At 67.8% G+C, this 20,474-nt stretch overlaps 4 protein-coding genes across 7 annotated transcripts; 1 reads left to right on the top strand and 3 right to left on the bottom strand.

Annotated features, from left to right (window-relative positions):
• The first annotated feature begins 11 nt into the window (after nt 1-11).
• POLR2L (RNA polymerase II, I and III subunit L) lies at nt 12-1,575 on the top strand. Its single transcript, XM_030850863.3, has 2 exons — nt 12-236; nt 1,304-1,575. The coding sequence occupies exons 1-2, from the start codon at nt 142-144 to the stop codon at nt 1,410-1,412; spliced, it is 204 nt and encodes a 67-aa protein (XP_030706723.1). The 5' UTR covers nt 12-141; the 3' UTR covers nt 1,413-1,575.
• A 973-nt stretch (nt 1,576-2,548) lies between these two features.
• CD151 (CD151 molecule (Raph blood group)) lies at nt 2,549-7,358 on the bottom strand. Of its 3 annotated transcripts, none has more exons than XM_060302742.2 (9): nt 7,222-7,358; nt 6,203-6,271; nt 5,257-5,366; nt 4,974-5,165; nt 4,470-4,544; nt 3,894-3,998; nt 3,633-3,791; nt 3,390-3,476; nt 2,549-3,305 (listed from the first exon to the last, which is right to left on the bottom strand). In XM_060302742.2, the coding sequence occupies exons 3-9, from the start codon at nt 5,338-5,340 to the stop codon at nt 3,246-3,248; spliced, it is 762 nt and encodes a 253-aa protein (XP_060158725.1). In that variant the 5' UTR covers nt 5,341-5,366; nt 6,203-6,271; nt 7,222-7,358; the 3' UTR covers nt 2,549-3,245. The 3 variants fall into 3 exon arrangements, with proteins under 3 accessions (XP_060158725.1, XP_030706719.1, XP_069902158.1); XM_030850859.3 differs by having other exon boundaries at nt 5,257-5,341; nt 7,222-7,352; XM_070046057.1 differs by lacking the exon at nt 7,222-7,358 and having other exon boundaries at nt 6,203-6,625.
• Nucleotides 7,359-8,208: 850 nt separating this feature from the next.
• CRACR2B (calcium release activated channel regulator 2B) lies at nt 8,209-12,972 on the bottom strand. The gene is made up of 10 exons (XM_060302730.2): nt 12,757-12,972; nt 11,375-11,562; nt 11,185-11,296; nt 10,575-10,758; nt 9,964-10,110; nt 9,745-9,835; nt 9,513-9,605; nt 9,138-9,304; nt 8,874-8,945; nt 8,209-8,654 (listed from the first exon to the last, which is right to left on the bottom strand). The coding sequence occupies exons 1-10, from the start codon at nt 12,878-12,880 to the stop codon at nt 8,471-8,473; spliced, it is 1,362 nt and encodes a 453-aa protein (XP_060158713.1). The 5' UTR covers nt 12,881-12,972; the 3' UTR covers nt 8,209-8,470.
• Nucleotides 12,973-14,468: 1,496 nt separating this feature from the next.
• Nucleotides 14,469-19,495, bottom strand: PNPLA2 (patatin like phospholipase domain containing 2). 2 transcript variants are annotated; one of them, XM_060302729.2, is made up of 9 exons: nt 19,168-19,495; nt 17,146-17,378; nt 16,998-17,063; nt 16,432-16,641; nt 16,125-16,185; nt 15,825-16,010; nt 15,589-15,721; nt 15,261-15,383; nt 14,469-15,166 (listed from the first exon to the last, which is right to left on the bottom strand). In XM_060302729.2, the coding sequence occupies exons 1-9, from the start codon at nt 19,352-19,354 to the stop codon at nt 14,896-14,898; spliced, it is 1,470 nt and encodes a 489-aa protein (XP_060158712.1). In that variant the 5' UTR covers nt 19,355-19,495; the 3' UTR covers nt 14,469-14,895. The 2 variants fall into 2 exon arrangements, with proteins under 2 accessions (XP_060158712.1, XP_030706694.1); XM_030850834.3 differs by having other exon boundaries at nt 15,834-16,010.
• Between the last annotated feature and the right edge of the window lie 979 nt (nt 19,496-20,474).

Here is a 20,474-nt window from a genome sequence, read left to right as displayed (position 1 = left end):
GGAAGCGGACGGCAACGGCACCAGGGCGGGCGGACGGCCGGGCACCCCCCGCGCCATGGGCGCGCCCGGGGCGGGGCCGGAGCCGAGGGCGGAAGCGCCGCAGGATCAAGGAGTTTGGCCGCTGGCTGCTCCGGTGCCGCCATGATAATCCCTGTGCGCTGCTTCACGTGCGGCAAGATCGTCGGTAACAAGTGGGAGGCCTACCTGGGGCTGCTGCAGGCCGAGTACACCGAGGGGTGAGGCGCCGGGCCGGCCCGGGAGGGCCTCCAGCCTGGTCGGGAAGCGCTCCCCGGGCCGCCAGCCTGAGGGGCAGGGCGGGTGGGTCCCGGCCTGAGGGGCCTGGGGGGCCGGGTCCCGGCCCGCGGGGTCGGTGTGTCGGGCCGGTGTCGGGGGGTCCCAGTCTGCAGGGCGGGGGCGGGGGCTACTCACATCAGATTCCAGGTGACCCTGGGCGGGGGAGCTTTCAGTCTCGGAGTCTTTTCCATCCCTGTTCTCCGGACCTGTTCTCAGGAAAGCGCCCCCCGCCCCGACCTCTTAGTTTGGGGAGGGGAGGGAGTCGGGCGTCAAGCTGCTGCCGTCTGGGGACTCCTAGGTATCCTGGCGAGTCTCGCCACCTCCACGGCAAATAAGCCCTCAGCCGCCTCTGTCCACCTGCTCCCTAACATCTCCCCGCTGTTAGGCCCACCCCCGTGTACTGCAGACTCACTGGCTTATTTAGGACATAGGACAAGCTTCCTGACCACATAGGCCTCATTATCAGGCTATTGTGGGGGTCCCTCTTCTGTGCTTACTTACCCCTTAGCACTGCAGTTACCACCGTGCCTGTCAGAGTCTCTACCCTGGACTAGAGTCTGACCTTGGGCCCCTGTGTGGACAGCCCCATCCTCATCACATTTGAACCTCTGGGTCCCGGGATGTGCCAGGGAGGCGTAGGCTCTTAGTGCAAGTGTGTCGGATGAACGGGGAAGCGATAGATGGTCTTAGTATTTGCGCCAAGTTCCAAGGAGGCTGCTGAAATGACCAGAGTGCAAGTGAATGCTGGCAGCCTGCACGGGACCCCTCCCCAGGATGCCCCAAGCAGGGGCCACCCGACCTGGCCTCCCCTTTCCCAAGCCACCGCATCGTCTGCACACCAGAGGCCTTGAGGGTGACGGGCGGCGTCTCTGGGAAATGAGAGAGGTGTCTCCCTCCCCGACATGGGGAGCAGAGCCCGTGGCAGCTGAGCAGGGCTTGCTCCAGCCGGGGCAAGGTCCTCCATCTGCCAGGACAAACAGGCTGCAGCCAGCTTTCTCCTCGCCCTCAGGGACGCTCTGGATGCGCTGGGCCTGAAGCGCTACTGCTGCCGCCGCATGCTGCTGGCCCACGTGGACCTGATCGAGAAGCTGCTCAACTACGCACCCCTGGAGAAGTGACCCCTGCCCGGCAGGCCACGTCTCGCCCACGGCTCGTTCCCTGGAGGTGTGGGGAGCTGGAAGCAAGGCCCGCCCACCCGTGGCCCTGTCGGCATGGGTCTCCCTCTCTGGAAAGAACCGTCCAGTAAATGGTTTTGAGGACCACAAGGAGGTCCTGACAGTTGGCCTGGCTCTGTGAGGCTCCCCGCTGCCCGCTCCTGTGTCCTGCCTCGAGCATGAGGCCGCTTGGGGTGGGTGCGGCCCTCACGGCCTGGGAGGGGGGAGGGCCATCCGCAGGGAGGCGCTCAGCCGGGGGCTGCTTTCCTCCAGGGCTCGCACTCGGCTCCACACAAGGCACAGATGTCGGGAGTGCTAGGGCTGGGGGCACGGGGGCGCTCCGGCTGGGCTGGATGGGTTCTCGGTGCCCCCCGCACTGACATGCCACCCTGTGAACCAGCGGAGCGCTGCCTCTCGGAGGCCTCTGTCCTCTTGTGGCCAGGCTGAGGCTCAGAACGGGAAGCTGCCGCCTTGGCGGGGGTCAGGCAGGCCCTGGTGCCCTGCAGCGGGCAGAGGGCAGGGCCGTGCAGTTAGCGAGGGAGGCGCCCTTCTCCGGGCACCTTCCTCAGGGCTGGCCCAGCTGCCCGGACGCCTGAAGTGGGGTTCCCTGAACGCACGGGAGGGGACCACGGGAGGGAGATGGGGTCTGTGCAGCGGTGTGAGGAGCTGGGCAGCCCCTGGGCCAGGGCACGATGGCCACACCCTGGCTGCCCCTCCAGGCCCAGCACCCCTTCCAGCCCCAGCTCCCACTGCCAGCACACATCCTTCCAGACACACCCCGGACTCGCTCCTGAGACACCAGCCCCAGCACCTTCTCCCGTTCCTGATTCCTGCACCGTGGCCAGAAGGGCCCCTGAAAACCACAAGCAGTCCCGGCTACTCCCCGAGGTCTAGCCCCACTTCCTCTGGGGCTCTGGCCACACCACCAGCTTTGCATCAAGGCCTGTCCCCAGCCACCTCTCCCTCGAGTCCCCTTGGCCCACAGCTGGCCCCCTGTCCTCCTCTGTTGTGGCCCTGGGTGGGGGGGATCTGTCCACTCTGCTGGACGTGACGGCCCTGGGGACCAGGACTGTGTCACCAACATAGTAAGTTCAGCCATCCGCTCCACAGACGTTTATTGAGCACCTACCGCACAGCAGGAGCAGTCCTAGGCATCATCAGGCGGCAGTGAATAAAACCTGCAGGACGCCTGCCTCCAGGGAAGAGGTGACAGCAGTGAACTAGTGATGCGAGGCCTCTAGATGGTGGTCAGAGCAGCGGGAACACAGCGGGGGGAGCAGCAGAGGCCTGGCCCTGGGAGAACTCTTGCTTGGTTTTCCCCAGGGGCTGGACGTGGCTTGCTTAAGGAGAAGCCCGCAGTACCTGAGGGGCCTCGGGGCAGGCACACGGGGCTCCTCACCTGCTGCCGCCCGGCTCCCCGCTGGGCCAGCCCATTGCTGCCCAACTCGGCTCCTCTGACTGAACCCAGGCCTCAGGGAGCAACCTGAGGCCACGACCCCGGCCCCCACCCACCCACCCAGCCCAGCAGACTGGCAGACAAGTGGGGCCGACCCCAGGCCTTGGGACTTTGGTGTGCAGCTAAAGGCACTTGAAGCTGCCTCCGGGGTTTGGGGCTCCCCAGAGGTCACGGTGATGGCACGGTGCGGGGGGCGGGGGGGCCCAGGCACGAGAACACCAGGGGGAGACCCTGGCAGGCAAAGGGCGGGGCCACGTGCTGGACCGCAGCTCCCTGGCCGTCAGTAGTCAACGCGTGGCAAGAAGCTGCAGTGCACGTGGAGGGCCGGCCCGCAGGCAGGATCAGTAATGCTCCAGCTTCAGGCTCTTGTACAGGCAGCACGTGAAGATCATGCCAAACACCTGAACATGGGGCCAGCATGAGCGGACGTGGCCGCCAGCACCTCGCGTCCCAGCACCCGCCGGCCCGCCCTGCCGTGCCCGCACCTGCACGCAGGCGATGCCGAGGCCCACGGCCCCGATGATCCTCAGGTGCTCCTGGATGAACGTCTCCAGCTTAGTGATGCAGCCGCCCTGCAGGAGCAGGCCAGGGGTGCGCGCTGAAGGCAGCAAGTCGTCAGGCCCCCTCACCAGCCCCCAGCATCCCGGGGCTCCCCGGGCCCAGGCACGACAGAGCAGAGCCACTGCCCTCAGGGCCCTGGGCGTCTCAGCAAGGCCCCACCGGCCTACCTCCACCTTGTAGATGTTGGAGGCGTGGTCGCGCTGCCCGCAGCCGGTCACCACGGTCTTGCAGCAGCTGTCAGGGACCACGCGGCCACCTGCCTCGCCCGAGCGGATCCACTCGCTGTCCCGCCAGTCCTGCGAGTTGTTGCTGCCGCAGCAGTGGAACTGCAGCGAGGACACAGCCCAGGCTGAGCCCTGAGCGCCCACCCCTGCGGCTGGGGCTCCCGCACGAGTCTGGGGAGGTGCCTCCCTGCGCCACCCACCCACCTCCTGCTGCAGCTTGTCCACAGCGCTGGTCACGCCCTCGTGGCCCAGCTGGTGGTACCGCTTGGTCATGGTGTCCTTCAGGTTCTCCTTGAGCTCTGCGTTCAGCTGGGGTGAGGGGGTGACAGCTTCAGCCACAAAATCTAACACTCTCCAAGGTGGGGCAGAATGCAATGGGCACAGGCGGGAGAGAGGCGCAGGGTCAGGGCTGGGGTCAGACGCATGGCTCGGATGGCCATGGGGAGGGCCGCGGGCAGGGAGGGCGCTCCAGAGCCTGCGGACACCTGCCTCCCCCGCCAGGGCCCCCAAGCAGGCAGCTTGGGTGCTGCAGGCAGGCTGCCCATCCCTGTGATCCGCCCTCCCCCTGGGACCCAGTCCCCACCTCCTGGGCCTGATGCCACGATGCTCAGCGCTGGAGCGCGTGGGGTTCTGTGTGCATGTGCGCGCCCTGCCTGTGTATGTGTGTGTCCCTGTGTGTATGTACACGTCGCCTGCGTGTGCGCATCCATCTCGCACGTGCGTGTCCCCGTGTGTGCCCGTGCACGTCCACGTCGTCCACGGCCCGTCTGTGCCCCTCACCTGCTGGTAGTAGACGTAGGCCAGTGCTCCCGCGATGATCTCCAGCAGGAAGATGACGAGGAGCAGGGTGAAGTACTGGGGGGCGGTGCAGGGGCTCCGTGAGACGGGGCGGGACACGGACACCCCCAGTCCGTGAGGACTCCCCGGGCCCAGGCACAACAGAGCACAGCCACTGCCCTCAGCTCCCAGCAGCCACACGGTGAGGGCTCCAGGCAGCAGGCGAGCGCTGGGGGGCCGCCAGGACCCCCAGTGCTCACTCCCAGGTGTCTTCCCTCTGTTGGCCCAGCTGGGAGGTGGGCACTCACAGGACTGGGCAGGTGGGAAGGGACGTCCCCCCCCCAGGTGAGCACAGCAGAGTCCATCCTGCGGTGTCACACTCGACCCCCGTCAGTCCCTTCTAACTCCCTCAAGGACCCAGAGCCAGCCCCCGGCAGCCTGGCAGGGAGCCCTGGCAGGTACCCGCAGCCCCACCCCCGCCCCCAGTGCCAGCCACACCCTGCTGACCAGACGCAGCAGGTCCCTCCGCTCCTTGAAGGTGGCGCAGCAGCCCAGAACCCCGGTCACCATGACGACAGCGCCCGCCACCACCAGGATGTAGGCTGTGGCCAGATAGGTGCCCGAGGCCAGCAGGCTGATGTAGTCGCTCTTGAGGGCCAGTGTCCAGATGCCCACGGCCATGACGGCCAGACCAGCCAGCTGTGGGCAGTGCACAGCGGTCACCACACCTGGCCCCAGGTCTGAGCCCCAGGCCAGGCTCCTTTCAAGGCTGGGGAAGGGGGTGCCTCACCCAGAAGCAGCAGTTGAAGGTGAAGAGCAAGTACTTGAGGCAGACGGTGCCACATGTCGTCGTCTTCTCGCCGAACTCGCCCATCCTGCGGCAGGGAGGCGGGGGAGGGCCTGACTGGGAGGATGGCCAGACACCAGTGGGGACAGAAGGAGGGGACACAGATGTCCAGACCAGCCCCAGGTTGGGGCCAAGCCAAGTGCCTGCCCGGGTGAGGGCTCTGGGAGAATGTCCACGGCAACCAGGATGCTTCCTGCGAAGGCCGCTCAGGAACCTCCACCCCACTGCAGCGAGGGCAGCTGGGGTGCCCACAGCCTAGCTGAAGGCCGGGGGGCCAGGCTTCCCTGACCAGAGCCCAGGGCATGGTGAGAGGGGGCCTGGAGGACCCCCAACCATCACGGGCTGACTCACCCCTCTGGCAGCCAGGGTAGGAAGCCCCAGCAGGCACCTCGGGGTGAGCTCATGCAGGCTCCCCACCCCGTCCCAAGCATTCCCCGGGCCCACGTCACAGGTTGGCAGGAACCCACCAGCTGCTGGGGGGGAGGAGGCGCTCCAAGACAGACCGACCTGCCCCTCGCTAGCCTAGTCCCACGGCCTTAGGAAAGCCCCTCAGGGCTCTGTGAAAGGACAGGCCTGCCTTCCTCCCAGTGGGGGCAAGTGGAGCTGGCAGACACACACCCGCCCAGACCTGGGGGGTTCTTCCTGTGCCGGTCCTCGTTGCTGGAATGGGGACAGCCACACCGACCCCAGGGAGAAGTGGAGCTACCGGCTGTGCTCCTCCCCAGAGGCACCCCAGGGCCACCCCACCCACTCTGTTCTGGGTGTCCGCACTGGGCGGGGAGTGGCTGTGGGACACAGATGGCAGCTGAGCGCCCGGGGCCATGTTTCCAGACAGACACAGCGCTGCCCGCCCACAGCCAAATTTATATCCACCCCGCCCAGCACTCACCTGGCTGGTGGGGATGTCTCTCTCCTCTGTAAGGCAGGCAGACGGAAGTTCCCGCCCGAGGAGCCTCCGCTAGAAGGGCAGGGACAGGTCACAGGTCTGGCTCAACCTGGATGGTCAGGATCCCGCCACCCCTCTCTCTGGCCGACCCAGGCACTGGACCCGAGCTGGCCTTCCAGAGCAGGCAGCGTCCACCCCCTGCCCGTGGCTGAGAGGGGAGCGGCCAGGCCCGGTATTTTGGTCTGGGCCAGGGCGGGGCAGGGCAGAGGACATTTCTGGACAGTCCGATCCAAGGAGGGACCGCACGCCTTCTCCAGGCCCCCGTGAGCCTTGGCACCAGACCTGTCACTGCCCCTTGCCCCACCAAGCAGCAGTAGCTGCAGCCTGGAAAGAAAAAGGCGCAGACCACTAGCACAGCCGGGGTGTGGAAGCCCCACGTGCCGCAGACCTGGGCCTGCCCTGGGGTCCCGGGGAGGCTGCTTCCAGACACAGATCCGGCCCCCACGGCCCGCCCGCGGGCGACCGGCTGAGGAGGGGCCCCTCTTTCCGGGAGTGCCTGGCGGAGATGATCCCCAAGGGAAAGGGCCGGCCAGAAATAGCTCCCGCGGCCCGGGACAGAGCCGCCCCACCCACTTCCCCCGCGGCCCAACCAGCCCTTCGGCGCCCCGCCCCGCAAGGTGGGGGACCCCGACTCGGCTCCAGCCAGGCCGGGTGAGGAATTCGCGATGAAGTCACCGCCGCCGCCTCCCCCACGCCGGGGCGAGGCGAACGGCCCGCCCACTCGCACCGGGCGGAGGGGAGGGCACCGGTGTCTGCACACAGTGAGCGGGGTGCTCGGGAGGAGCCCCTGGCCGGAAGGGGCCGCCAGGCCCGTCCGGAGACCCGGGAGGCGCCTCGCCCTCGCCGCCCGGCGGACCCTCTTTCCGCCCGGCCTCCGGGCGCCCGTCTCCCTCCGGAAGCGGCCTGCACGGCCGCCAGGCGCGCGGCTTCTCCCGGCCGGCCGGGCCGGGCGGTGCACTCACCGGCCACGCGTCCGAGTCGGGCCGGCGGCGGCGGTGGCGGCGCAGGCGGCGGCGGCTCGGAGCGCGGAGAATGTGCGGCCGACCGGGCGCTTGCGAGCGCAACGCGCCGGACCGCTCAGGTCCCCGCCCCGGGCCCGGAGGCCCCGCCCACGGCCGCGACGCCGGGCAGGTCCGAACAGCGCTCGGCGCCAGCGGGCGGAACACCAGCGGGGGCGGGCCCCGGGGGTCCGCCCGAGGCGGCGGGGGCTTGGCGGGCTGCGGCCCGGGGGCGCCCACAGCCCCGCCGGCCCATGCCCTCGGGAGGAGCTGCGCTGGGGGAGGGGCGGGAGGCTGCAGGAGTCGACGGAACAGATGCGGGCCTGGGGGTAGTCTCTGGAGGTGCGGTCAGATGCAGACAGGAGCCTCTCTGGGCGCCGTTGGGAGGACGGCCTGGAGGGGAGGCCTGGGGTCAGTGTGAGAGTCCAGTTTGGAGGGCATCGCCTGGGAGTGGTGGGGGGAGGTGAAGGAGAGAGGGCAGAGGCTGCCCACCCGCTGCGCTGGGGCGCTGAGAGCGGGAGTAGAAGGGGAAGGGGAGTCCCAGGTGGGCCCTGAGGCGGCACAGTCGCTGGGAGCGGCTCTGCGTGGACGGTGGCAGCACTCATCCCCAGCTCCCTGCCCGAGGCTCGCGCTGGCAGGGCGGAGGGGCAGGGGGACAGCTCAGGCCTACCCCCGGCGCCTCCACTCAGGACTCCAGTGGGCTGAGCTAGCCCACCCAGGACTGTGTGAGGACTGGCATGGGGAGGGGGTGGCTGACTGAGGCTGGGGGTGGGCAGGGAACCTCGCCTGCTGCTTCCTGGGAGTCAGTGGCCTCAGCCCCTTGGTTCCTACAGCTTTGACGGACAGTGAGGGCTTGGGGACATGACCGGGGACACGCGTGGACGATGGAAATCTCATGCGTGTACCTCTCAAATGTTGTGGCTCCCACACACACACAGGAGGCCGAGGAGGTCGAAGTCAGTGGACTTTATTTGGAAGAGGGAGTTTTCTGCTGGTTTTGATGGGATGGGGGTAGGGTGAGGACCGGCAGGGAGGCACGGTGAGACCCTGACCACCCAGGATTAGTTCCTTCACGTCTGCAAGTCAGGCAGGCCAGGCAACCTACTGGGTAGAACCCACAGCCAGGATGGGCAGCCCCCAGCCACGAGGAGTCGCCTTCAAGGGGCAGCTTCTCCGAGTAACCAAGTAACGCCCAGTGAGTCACTCGGGCTGGTCAGCGGGCACTGGGAAGGTGGCCAGAGCCGCGTCTGGGGGGGCGAGCCCAGCTACTACAACAGCAGGAACAGCAGCAGGTGGGCCCCAGCAGGGGGGCCGTGGTCAGAGCCTTCCTGCGGCCACTGCCCAGCCGCTCGGCCTCACAGACGTCCCTCTCGTCTCGTAGCCTCGTGTTCAGCTCCCTGGGGAATAGGAGTCCAGGGGTTCTAGAGGTCTCAAGAGGCAGCATTCCTAGGTGGGGAATGCAGGCACGGGCTCTGGCGCTCCCTCAGACCAGAAGAGAGGTGTCTGCCTGGAGCTGCAGCATGACGGATGGAGGGCAGACACAAGGAAGGACTTCCTCGCAGTGGGATGGGGCAGTGAGAGGAACTGTTTGGGAGCTAGGAGCTGGGCTGACGCACCTGAGCAGTTCCAGTTGCCGCAGGAGGCTGAGCTTCTCTTTCTGCATGTTCCTCGAGACCGCGACCACGTCTCTGCAGGACGGAGGTGGTGATTTGGGTGCAGGGAGGCTCCTCGGGGTGCCCCACGCCCCCCTGGAGGACCCTGCCCCACGGAGACCCTGGAGGCGGGGTTGGGACGGGGTGGGATGGAAGCCCTGGGCTCCAAGCGCGACCCTTCTCGGAGTCCGCCCCTGAGGGCCCAACCGCAGCCCCGCCCCCCAGCACCGTTGGGTTTGCTCCCGACGGCCCAGCAAGTCGCTCTCCAGTCTGCGGAGCTGCTCTTGCACCCCTTCCAGTTGCGCCCGCAGCGCCTCGTTGGCCAGCCACAGCTGGGCGTTCTGCGCCTGCGCCTCCAGCTGCTCGGTGGTCCGGGCCTGCAGCTGCTGTTCCAACTGGGGTGTGGGGGGATCGAGGCTGGAGAGAACCCCCCCACGTCCCCGGGATGCTGCGTTTGCCCCTGACTCCCAACAATTCCGGGGCTGGGAACATAGGCCCAAGGGCCTCAAGGACGCCGGGGAGTAGCATGGGGGACGGTGAGAATGAGGCCTGGCTGGACCGCTGTGCACGCCTCCCGGCCGGGACCGCCAGGCAGCCGCTCACCTCCCGCTGCCGCAGCCCCGCGCGTTCCAGCTCCTGCTCGCGACTCTGCAGCTCCAGCTCTAGGCGGCTTCTCCGCTCCTCCCGGGGGACGTCCTAGGACGCGCGGGGACACCTGAGCCCCCTTGGCGGCGGAGCGGCAGGGGCGCGGGTGGGACCACTTCGGAGAAGGCGGGGCCGGGGAGACCCGCGCGTCCGGGGTTGGGCTGGGCGCGGGGCGGCGCTGCGGGCCCACCTGACTCCGCAGGCGCCGGCGCTGCTCGCCAAGCTGCCGCTCCATATCTTCGTACAGACATCGCACCGCCCTCTCGTGCTCGCTCTCCCGCCTTCGGGAAACCAGGAGTAAGACAGCTGCTTAGAACCTGCCAGCGGTACAGCCCTCGGCCCCGCCCCTACCACCTCGCAGAGCCCCTCCGCCTGGCCCTCAGGCCGCCCCCAGCCCCCCAGCCCTCACCGCCGCAGCGCCTGCTCCAGGACCTCCCGCTCTCGGGCCGCTTCCTCCAGGCAGGCCGACGCCTGCATCAGAACGTCCTCGAAGGAGCCCAGCAGTTCGGGTCGCTCACGCTGCAGCTGGGTCCAGAGCGTCCGAATTGCCCGCTGCCTGGGGGTGGGGGTGGAGGTGGGCGTGGGGGTGGGGGGTGGGAGGGCAGAGGCTGAAGCTGAAGCGGGGACTCCCCACCCCACCCTGCAGGGTAAGAAGCCCCCAGAGGCCCCCGTAGTCTTGCACAAGCTGGGCATCCCTCTCCTGGGTGCTTTCACTCCTGTGGGGGGCCTGTGCCTGTGCGGGGCTTGTGTGGCCAGGAGGTGTGTGTGCGTGGGGTTGTGTCCTTGTGTACACAGGGCTGTGCCTGTGCTGGGCGCAGCCCTGGCTGCTGCCTCCTGAAATGCAAATTCTGTGGGAAATCAGGCCCGGCACGCAGTAGTTGCAGCTGAGAGGGAAGGAGCGGCCCAGACCTGGTCTAGGGACCTTGCCTGGGAACAGACACGCAGGCAACGCGGACAGGCATCATGCAGGCGGACAGAGAGCAGGTGAGGGTGACGGGAGCCGGGCCAGTGCCGACTCACTCGCCCAGGACCCGGGCCACCCCCAGCTGCTCCAGCGCAGAGCAGAATCTCTCCTCGTCCTCCTCCTCCAGGGAGCCCCGGGGGCCTCGCACATCCGACCAGCCCGCCTCGAAGGTTTCCTCTGGAGCCCGAGGAGCCTGGGAGGGCAGAGCACCCGGGGCAGGCTCCACCCCCACCAACTTCCCTGTGGGCATGGGAGGGAGAGATCACCGGGCTTTGGGTCACCACCTCCAGCCCAGCCCACCCCCGCCCCCCGCATATCCTGCCCTTTCTCTGAGCCCAGTTTCCTGTTTTTCTTCCTTATTCTGGTCCGATTCTTGTCCTGGGAATGGGAGGTGACAGCTGGGCTCGGGCCAAAATGAGGCATGCCTGGCTCCCAGTCCCACCTGGGTTTGGGTCAGGGAGCAGGTCATCTCCACATATGCCACAGCATCTGGGGGGCTTCCCGTGGTGCCTGCGTGTACAGACACCAGCCTGTGCTCCGGAGGGAGGCCAGGGAGAAGCACAGCCTGCCACCCTTGTGGGCTGTGGGCCCCACAGAGTCCCATATGTGCCAGCGGAGGGTGTCTGAGCAGCGGGGTAGGGGGTGGGGCTCAGGGGCCGGGCTCACCCAGGCCAAGGCAGAACTCCCGAGCGGTGAGGAAGCCGGTGTGCGCCTGGTCCAGACTTTCGAACACAGCCTCCAGCTGTTCGGGCGTGAGGGGCAGGTCGCTCTGCAGGCCCTGGCCGGGCAAGGATGGCAAGGCTGAGCAGCCAAGGTCAGCCCTGGGGTGGGAGGCCTCTTGGAGCTGGGGGCTCACCTGCAGGTCGTGCCGGGTGATGAAGCCCTTGGCCTCCTTGTCGCACAGCAGAAACAGCTCCTGGGCCTGCTCCAGTGTCGCTGCCAGTGGCCCTGGGGCGTGCCCCTTGTCCCACCCCTCCTCCTCCTGGTTCTCCCCAGCCCCAGGCTTCCCGGGGCTGGCCATGGCGGGGGTCTCAGCCTTGGGCACTGTGAAGCCAAGGAGAAGTCAGGGCCTGAGCAGAGCTGAGAAATGAGGGGAGAGGAGAAGTGTAGGCAAAGAGGGTGACGGGCAAAGGTGGCTGAGGGCTAAGGTGGAGCGGTGGGGATGGGAAGGTGGAGGCCCAGAGAGGAGGGGCAGCTGGGGGAGGTGTGGCCCAATTGCAGGTGGTGGGGCTGGCGCAAGGTGGCATGGGTGGAGCCTGCAGGCTCAGGGCCACCCAGGGAGCCAGCCGGTGCACGAGAGGATGTGCTGGGGGGCGGGGGCAGGGGTGGGGGGCAGCTATAGATCTTGTGATGGAAAATGAGGAGGTGGGGGCTGGGGTGAGTGAATGGTCAGCCGCAGAGAAGCTGAACAGGTCCTGGAGTCGGGGCCTGGAGACTGGGAGGGCCGGGCTGGGCCAGTGGGAGTGTCAGCCTATCCCGGCTGATAGAGTCCTTAGCCTCTGAGTCTGGGCCTCTGGGCCTTGCTTCCAGCCAGCTGGCAGGCGGGGGAGCTCCTCCCTCCCTGCCTGCAGCCCCGCCCACCGGCACCAGGCCCCAAGGGGTGCAGGTGCAGGGTCCAGCCTGGGCCACGATGCCTTCTGTGGCCCTTGTCAGGAGTAAGCTCAGAGTCTAGCTTAACAGGCTCTCCTGCTGGCACTATGCTCTCCGCCAGACTGGCCTCCCTCCCCATGGGGGCGCCCTGCCCCCTAATCAGGCCATCTGTCATTCCCACGACGCCTGGACCCCAGAGTTCCCAAAGCTAACCCCCAGCGTGGCGACAGCCCCCGGCCTGGGACCCTGTGGTGCTCGCCCCCCAGTCCAGGACTGTGATTCTCTCTCCCCACCCATTCCTGGGGGATGCGGGAGGCGACCTCCAAGAGGGCAGGGCTGAGAAAGGCGGAGAGGAGGGGACACAGGGGCCGAGACGTCTCCGCCTCACGCCGTCGCCTTCCCCGGGCGGGCTCCACGGGACCGGGGGACCATCCCAGCCGGAAGCTGCGCTGTGGCCGGGCCGGGGAGCGGGGGGGGGGGGAAGGGCTGCCTGAGCCCCCGCACCCTGGGACCTAGCCCACTCTGCCCCTGCAGTGCGTGTCCCAAGGGGCCCCGGAGCCCCTGACCACGACACGCGGGGATCGGCGCGCCTGGCGGTGACGGGGGTTGCGGGGCCAGTACGGGCGGGGGGACGGGCCGGGCGGCTACCTGCGAGCTTTGCCACCGCACCTGCTGCACACCAGGCTGTTCTCCTGCGGGCACCGGGACCCCGGCAGCGATGGCCCTGGCGGAGCCGCCGCCGCGTCCCCACCGTGTCCCCGCCTCTCGGCATTGCCCCGGTGGCCCAGCACTCGCCTCATAGCCCGCCCCGCCCCCGCATACGGCCCGACCCCCGAGTGTCTGTCCTGGCAGAGTCCGAGCGCAGAGTGGGGGGATGACCCTGGGGACCCTTCCTGCACAGGGCCAAAGTTGGGGGGCAGTCCTCAGGATCCCGATTTAAGGCGCCAAAGTGTGTGCACGAAGAAGGCAGGAAATAGACCAAAATATTCTCAACGCTTTTCTCTAGAAGTGGGGTGACTTTCCTTTCTTCCCTATACTTCTCCAATTTTCTTTTTCCATTTTTAAACAATAAACGCGTACTATACAAGAAAATGGTACTTAAATCAGCGGCATAGATGCCTGTGCGTGTGAGGGTGAGTGGCTGGGGGTGGGGGGAGCAGAGGGAGGTCCTCGTCTCAGCAGGTGCCCCAAGCACTCCTTTGGGGGCATAGCCCTGACTCAGGTTCCTGTTGGGGTAGGGCTGCCAGAAGGTTCTGGGTGGGGCCTGTGTGTGACCTTCCTGAGGTGGGGGGGAGAAAAATCTCGTCATCTTCCCAGGGGTCCTCCTCCCCGGCCCCAGCCTGGCACCCACCTGGAGGGGCTGGCCTGGCAGAGCTGTCCGGGCAGCGCTGGGGTGCTGGAGGCCTCTGCCTCTTCAGGGGCCTGGGATCCTGCTCAACTAGAACAGGTTGGGCCTATAGGACAGGACCTTGAGACCAAGGTGGGGGTGGCCCCTGGCACAGGTGCACGGGGACTTGCTGAGCCGGCTCTCCCAGTCCTGCAGTCGCACTACCGACCGTTATTGTTGGCTGGAGGCTACTGCCGCTGCCCCGTGCCTCGAGGAGAAAGGGCAGGAGGGCAGGTGCCGGCTGAACCCGGCAGGACTAAGCGCTCTGGACCTCCAGCCAAGTGCCCAGCTCTGCTCAGGCGCCCGTTACCCCATGGGCCCTTGTGATCACCAAGGAGGGCTGGTTACATCCCCTCAGACTGCCCAGGCAGGGCAGAGAAGGCCTTCGGGAAACCTCATCCCCCCCAGAACAGGATCCAGCCCCCTTTGGCGCACACCTCGCCCCGCCCAACGTTCCAGATCCCTCCTGTATACCTGCAGGAGACTGGGGACACAGTGGGGGGGAGGGGGACAGGGGAACGAGGTGTGTGCACCTCGCAGTGAGGCTCATGGGTGACAAGGGCAAGACCCGCACCACCCACAGAGCCTTGGGCCAAACACCCCCAGTGGAGCAGGCCCCCAGAGCTCAGCTTGGGGAATCGGCGCCACGCCCCCAGGGCACCATGGAGCAGAGGTGCAGACACCACCTCGGTAAGAAACTAAAGAGTTCTGTTTTTATCTTGCAAGGATCTTGGTCCCCGATACTTCCACTGGCCCTTAGAAAGCTGTGCCCAAGGGTCCCAGGCAGAGGAGCAGGCTGAAGCCTAGGAAGCCCGCAGTGCTTTGAGGGGGGAGCCCCAGGCCCGGCTGGCAGGGCCGGAGTGCCAGGCTCCAGGAGAGCGGGAGCCCAGGAAGTACTGGCCTGAGGCTGGACGCTGTGGGGGTCAGCTGGGGGCGGCGGGGGTGGGGAGGCGTCACCAACGAGTGAAGGAGGTAAGGCTGAGCGGCGGCATTTATTACATCTGCTTTGGCAAAAATAAATAATTCACACACATGCTTCGGCCAAATGAGAAAAATGTAGAGGGAGGAACAGGTGCAAAGTTCTCAGCAGTAATACTGCACTCGCGGGTGTGGGTGCTGGGCAGGGGCCGCAGGTGCAGGAGCCCCCAGCCCCAGGGCGGGGCCTGCAAGGGGAGGTTAAGGCACAGACAGGGGGCCCTCTGCGAGGGGAGGGCTACTCCACTCCCCTCCCTCCTCAGTGCAGCGAGTTAGTGGTTGGTTGACAGCAAAGCCCCCTCGGGCAGCGTGAGGGACCCCCATCTCCTCTCTCTGCTGGCCCCGGGGCCCCACCTCACGGGGCAGGGAAGCTGGGGGGCCCGGCCCTCGGCACCGGGGGCGGGGAAGGCCGGAGTGGGCAGCTCTCAGCAAGGGGGCGAGCCGGGCGGGTGCTGCGGGGGCACGAGGGCCACGCCGGCAGGGGTGCGCATGCGCAGGGCGTCCTGCGGGAAGGCCACGTTGGTGCAGAAGAGGCCCAGCAGCAGCTGCCGCTGGCACTCCTCCCACTTCGCCAGCACGTCCCCCAGCGACAGGCTGTTGCGCATCCAGCTGGGCAGCGCCTCGCTGTAGACGGCACAGGACAGCGGCACGGAGGGCAGCGACCGGGTGCGGCGCAGCTCCGCCTGCTCCGACAGCCTGCGGGCAGGGAAAGGACCGAGGGAGGGAGGGAGGGCTTTCGTGGGGGCCCCTGAAGCTGCAGGCGGGGTGGACAGGGCAGCAAGGAGCTCACCTGGAGGGCAGGTGGCTGCCCAGCTTCCTCTTGGCGCGCATCACCAGGTACTGGCAGATGCTGCCCGTCTGCTCCTTCATCCAGCGGATGTCCTCGGGAACGTCGGGCAACCACTCCAGCAAGCTGGGGCGGGGCACAAGGCATGGCCTCAGGGGCTGCGGCCCAAACCTCACACCCGCCCCAGCCCACCTCCGTCTGTGCCTGGCTTCTGTGCCCGACGTGGCATCTCTGCAGCCCCTTAAACCGGCCGCCTTTTTCTTCCCTCGAGTGCCCACCACCCGGGGATGACCCAGAGTTCGTCCCTGCACCCCTTCCCCCTGCCCCGCACCGGATGGTAAAGGACACGGCGCTCTCCAGCGGCAGAGTGTAGGGCACCATCATGGCCGTGGCCAGACGCACGGGCAGCATGTTGGAGAGCGTGGTCAGCAGGTCCGTGGGTTCCATGCAGGCGTCCAGCAGGGCTGTGGGTGCAGGAGGGAGGTTGGTGCGAGGTCGGCAGGGGAGGGAGGTGGAGCCCAGGACCCCTCTGCCCCCATCCCCCCAGGTCCCCCCGCTCCCGCCAACCCCACATGCCCTCGTTGAGCCTCGAGGGCAGGTGCTCGAGGATGTGATCCTCCCCAGGTGGCTGCAAGTGGTCCTTCACTCCGGTCCTCTCCGTGGCCACCTCGGCCTCCTGTGCGTCCTCATCCTCGGGGGCAGGAGGGCGGGCGGGAGGCAGCGCCAGCAAGGGGTCGGGCCGGTTCAGGAGGCCTGGGGTGGGGCGGGGGGGGGGACCCGATAGGCGATCAGCACGGCTGAGGCTGGCTGGCCCACAGAGGACGGCCACGCAGAGCCCACCCGGCTGCCCAGGCAGCCCCCACGCACCGTTCCGCCGCAGGAAGCGCAGGCCATCCCTGTAGCCCTGCTTGCACATCTCTCGAAGCACCTGAGGCAGGGGGATGCATAAACTGGGGCAGGGGAGCCAGACGTGCCTGATAGAGTCCCCAGTGTCCCTGAACCACCACCCCACCCTGCCCCACTGCAAGCTAACTTGGATTCAGGACCAGGTCCAGGGTGGACAGAGGCTGGACGGGTTGCCCCAGTGGAGAGGCTGTGCGGGCTGTAGCCGGGAGAGGCCCCCGGGGAGCCGCCCCCGGCGCCCCCGGTGCCCGGCGGGGAGGTCTGGCCTCACCAGGGGCTCGGGCGGGAACAGGGCCTTGGAGAGACGGTAGAGGTTGCGCAGGTTGAACTGGATGCTGGTGTTGGTGACGCGCAGCTCGTGGATGTTGGTGGAGCTGTCCTGTGGGCAGATGTCACTCTCGCCCGAGAACGGGGACACTGTGATGGTGTTCTTGAGCTCGTAGAGCGGCAGGTTGTCTGAGATGCCGCCATCCACGTAGCGCTGTGGCAGGAACACGGGGTCACACGGGGACAGGCCTGCAGGGTGAGCTGGGCTGCCCCCCAGCCACCTCAGGCCCCCCCCAGTGGCTATTTCATTTGGGCGTTTCACCCACTGGGCACTGGCCACTGAGCAGATGGCCAGACAGTGGGGGGTGGGGAACAGCCACAGGAAAGGTGCATCTGCGCAGGGCTGGCCTGGGTCTTGAGTAACTCTGGGGGAAGTGAGGCAACGGGCAGAGGCAGGAGTGAGGGGCCGGCGTGGGGAGGCACAGATGGCTTCCTCCCCGCCTCCCTGTCCCACAGCCCACAGAGGAGCAGACTCTTGTCACCCAGGGAAGGTGCCCAGGAGATACTCACTACCCCCTGGAGGGAAGGAGGAATGAGGCCACAGTACACAGGGATGAAAGTGCTGCAGACGTTGGCCTGTGGGGCAGGGACAGAGGGAGACAGTGAGCAGGGGCCTTGGGGTCCCTACTGAACCCCCAGTGCGGCCCCCAGGGCCCACCTGGATGAGCTCCTCCTTGGAGTTGAACTGGGTTATAATGACGTTCTCGCCATCGGAGACGCGGGTCAGGGAGATGCCCAGGCGGCCGCTGGCGCGCTCGTGGCCGTCAGCAGGCAGGGTCTTTAGCAGGCAGCCCCGAATGATCTTCACCAGGTTGAAGGAAGGGTGCAGTGGGCCCAAGAAGCGCTTCCGGGCCTCCTTCGACACCTCAATGATGTTGGCGCCAGCCTCCCCTGGAGCAGCAGGGGCAAGGGTCAGGGGCCAGCACTCCTGGGCTTCGCACACTCCCCAGGGCTCCAGACCCAGGGTCCACGGCACAGACTCTCGGCACCCCTTTCTACCCTAGAGGAGTCTCAGCGTCCACCGTGGAGCCTGGCCCACAGCTGGGGCTTCTGCCACCTGCTCCTGGGGAGAGGGGGGCTGCTGGGAGGGCAGACAGCTGGGGCCACGACTTACCCTCTGCCCGTATTTCCCAACTGCCCGCCCTGATCTGTGAGTCACTGGGCCTGGCATGACATGGCGCCCAGCCCCCACCCCGGGGAAGGGTAGAAGGCAGAGGCTCAGCTCTGACCAGGCTCAGCCTTCACCGCTTGGCCGGATCCAGATGCACCGACCCCAGCGCAGCCCAGGGGCCCCACAGGCCCAGGGGCCTGAGGTTGGACGTAGCGGGGCCGCATCACCTGGGGAAGCACACTCGCATCCCACTGCAGCCAAGAGCAAGCAACCCCCCGACACTCCTCCTGGGGGCCCATGGGCACTGGCCTGGGACAAAGCCAGGGTGGGAGCAGGCCCAGGGCTAGTCAGGGAGCAGCAAGGCCTTGGGGAGGAGCTGAGGACCATCCCCCGGGTCAGGAGGGGGGGCAGCGTGGAGCCAACACCCGCCAAGTTGTGGGGACTCCAGCTGCCCAAGACCACTCCCACCCGTGAGAAAGAGGATTCTTGGGAGTGGGGAGGGGGAGGCGCCATGGGACCATGTCCTCAACGAGGTACCACGGACCTGAGACCAGCACGGCGGTCTGGTCTGGGAAGCACTGGCCTGAAAGCCTCCGTGAGGAGGAGGGGCAGGGCCACAGTGGTGAATTCCCAGGTCCCAAGAATGCAGAGCTGTGCTCCCTGCACCCCACCCTCCTCAGGGGAAAGGCCACCGGCAGGGTGCAGAGGAGAACACTGGACAGGCTCCTGATGGGCAGGGCATTCCAGAAGCTCATGACCCCTCTGTTACTTTGGCTGCCCTAGTCGGCTGGGGGCCGGGCAGCACTCCCAGGACTCCTGGAGGACTCCGTGTGCTGTAAACATCACTCGCGCTGGCCGCCGGAAGCGTGTGGCTGGAGGAAGCCGACTCCGGGGCTGCAGAGTCCTAAAGCACCTCTCACCCCACGGGGTGGGCAAAAACGTCTGGCCGCAGTCCACAGAGGGCCCGAGGCCCACAGTGGGCCGTGCGCCAGGAAGGCGAGGGCGGCAGAGAGCTTGCGCTGGACGGGCCCACGCCTGACCTGCCGGCTCCTCCTCTAGGCGCCCTCGGGAGGCACCAGGCCACAGTGCCCGGACGCGCTCCTCAGAGGCCAACCCTTTCCCAGCCCCGGGGCCATGGCAGTCCGGAATGCCGTAGCCCCAGGAGACAGTGACCGCTGCCACCCGGCCGGATGCCCGGGGCAGGAGGACGGCCTAGGCCTCTCCCCCGACTCTCGCGGTCCCGCCCACGAACTACTTTCTCTTTCCAACGAAAGAGCTCGTGCTGCACCTGCCCGCCCCCCAACCTTTGCGCCCGAGGGGCGGGTCCTAGGCGGCAGCCTCCGCTCAGAGGCGCACAGGGCCCTACCCCAATCCCCGGGCACCCTCGGAGGAAAACAAGGCAGGCCCCGCCCCTCGTCGGCGTCCGGCATTGGAGCCTCGGTCGGGGTCCCGGGCAGAGACCCCAAGGCCCCCACGGTCCCCGCGGCCCGGCCCGCTGCTCTGTGCGGACGGAGCGGGGCGCTCCGCGCTCACGAAGACCACACGCCAGCCCCCGCCGGCCCCGCTCACCCAGGCAGGCCCCGGTGACCAGCGCCGTGGCCGTGAGCGCCCCGGCCGAGGCGCCGTAGATGTGCGTGGCGTTGGCCACCAGGAAGGACGCGTGCTCGCGGAGGCAGGAGGCCACGCCGATGTGGTAGACACCGAGGAAGCCGCAGCCTGCGAACGAGATGTTCCACGTCGTCTCCCTGGGGAACATCGCGGCGGCCCGCCGGGCTTCCGGGCTCCGCGGGCGGCCGGCCTCGCTGTGCGCCGCGCGCTCGCCGCTCGCTCTGGAGCGGGGGCCAGAGCCGGCAGGCCGGCCCCGCAGTCGCTGTGGCTCGCGGTCTCAGCCGGCGGAGTTGGAGAAGCTGCCGGGGGAGGAGGCGGAGGCGGCGATTTTAGCGGGGGCGGGGCGGAGCCGGCACGCGCGGCCCAATTGGGGCGCGCGGGGAACGGCCGCGCCCTCGGGGCGGGCCCTGGAGCCCCGTCCCTGGCCCCGAGGGCCCACCCAGGTCGAAGCCCGGCCCCGAGGCCACGCCCCTCTCCGGAAGCCCGTCTCGACCCAGAGACCCCGCCCGGAGCCCCGGCCCAGGCTCTGAGACCCCCTCCCCGCCCCCCACCACCACCACCTCGCCGCCCGCTGTCCAGGCCACTGGGCCCTGAGACGCGACACCTGCGGCCCCGCCAAAGACACTGGCCAGGCCCGGACGAGAGTCCAAAACCTTGACCTCCCGCTGCCTCCCCACCTCCCCACCCCGCCATCGTCGACGGCGGGAGGGGACACCAAGTGGCCCAGAGGTGTGGGGATGGTCGAGCTCAGGTCCAGGACGACCGCAGTCTGAGCTGGATACCCACGAGGGGAGGGCCCTGCTGTCTGGGCAGCATCCGCCCCCTCCCTCGGGGGTCGGCCTACAACACCAACCCGGGACACTGCGGAGCTCGCCGAGGGTCAGGGACCTGAAGGACCCACCGACTCATCCACAGACTTACTTACCCATGAACATACAGGGCGCACGCGAATCACACACAGACCTCTAGAGATAACACCGGCGTGGTAGACCACACCGGACATCCCGACCCAGCCCTGCCCGCCACGCGCCCAGCTCCACCTTGGCACTAACCTGGGTTCGACCTGCGTCCTGCCCCAGCTCCTCAGGCTGTGGGGTCTACGTGGGTATGACTCAAGCCCTGTCCCGCCTAATTGCCCCAACAGGTGGAACATTCCTGGTGATGTCACCTCCTGCCCGCTTCCGCATTTTTCTCCTGGACTGTAGGGCAGGCCTAAACTGGCTTGGATCCAGGGGCCAGCCCTGCACCTCACCCCACCTCCCAAACGA

The sequence above is a fragment of the Globicephala melas genome, chromosome 8 (genome assembly GCF_963455315.2).
Source record: "Globicephala melas chromosome 8, mGloMel1.2, whole genome shotgun sequence".
NCBI lineage: Eukaryota > Metazoa > Chordata > Mammalia > Artiodactyla > Delphinidae > Globicephala > Globicephala melas.
This window is presented reverse-complemented; position numbering and strand designations above follow the sequence as displayed.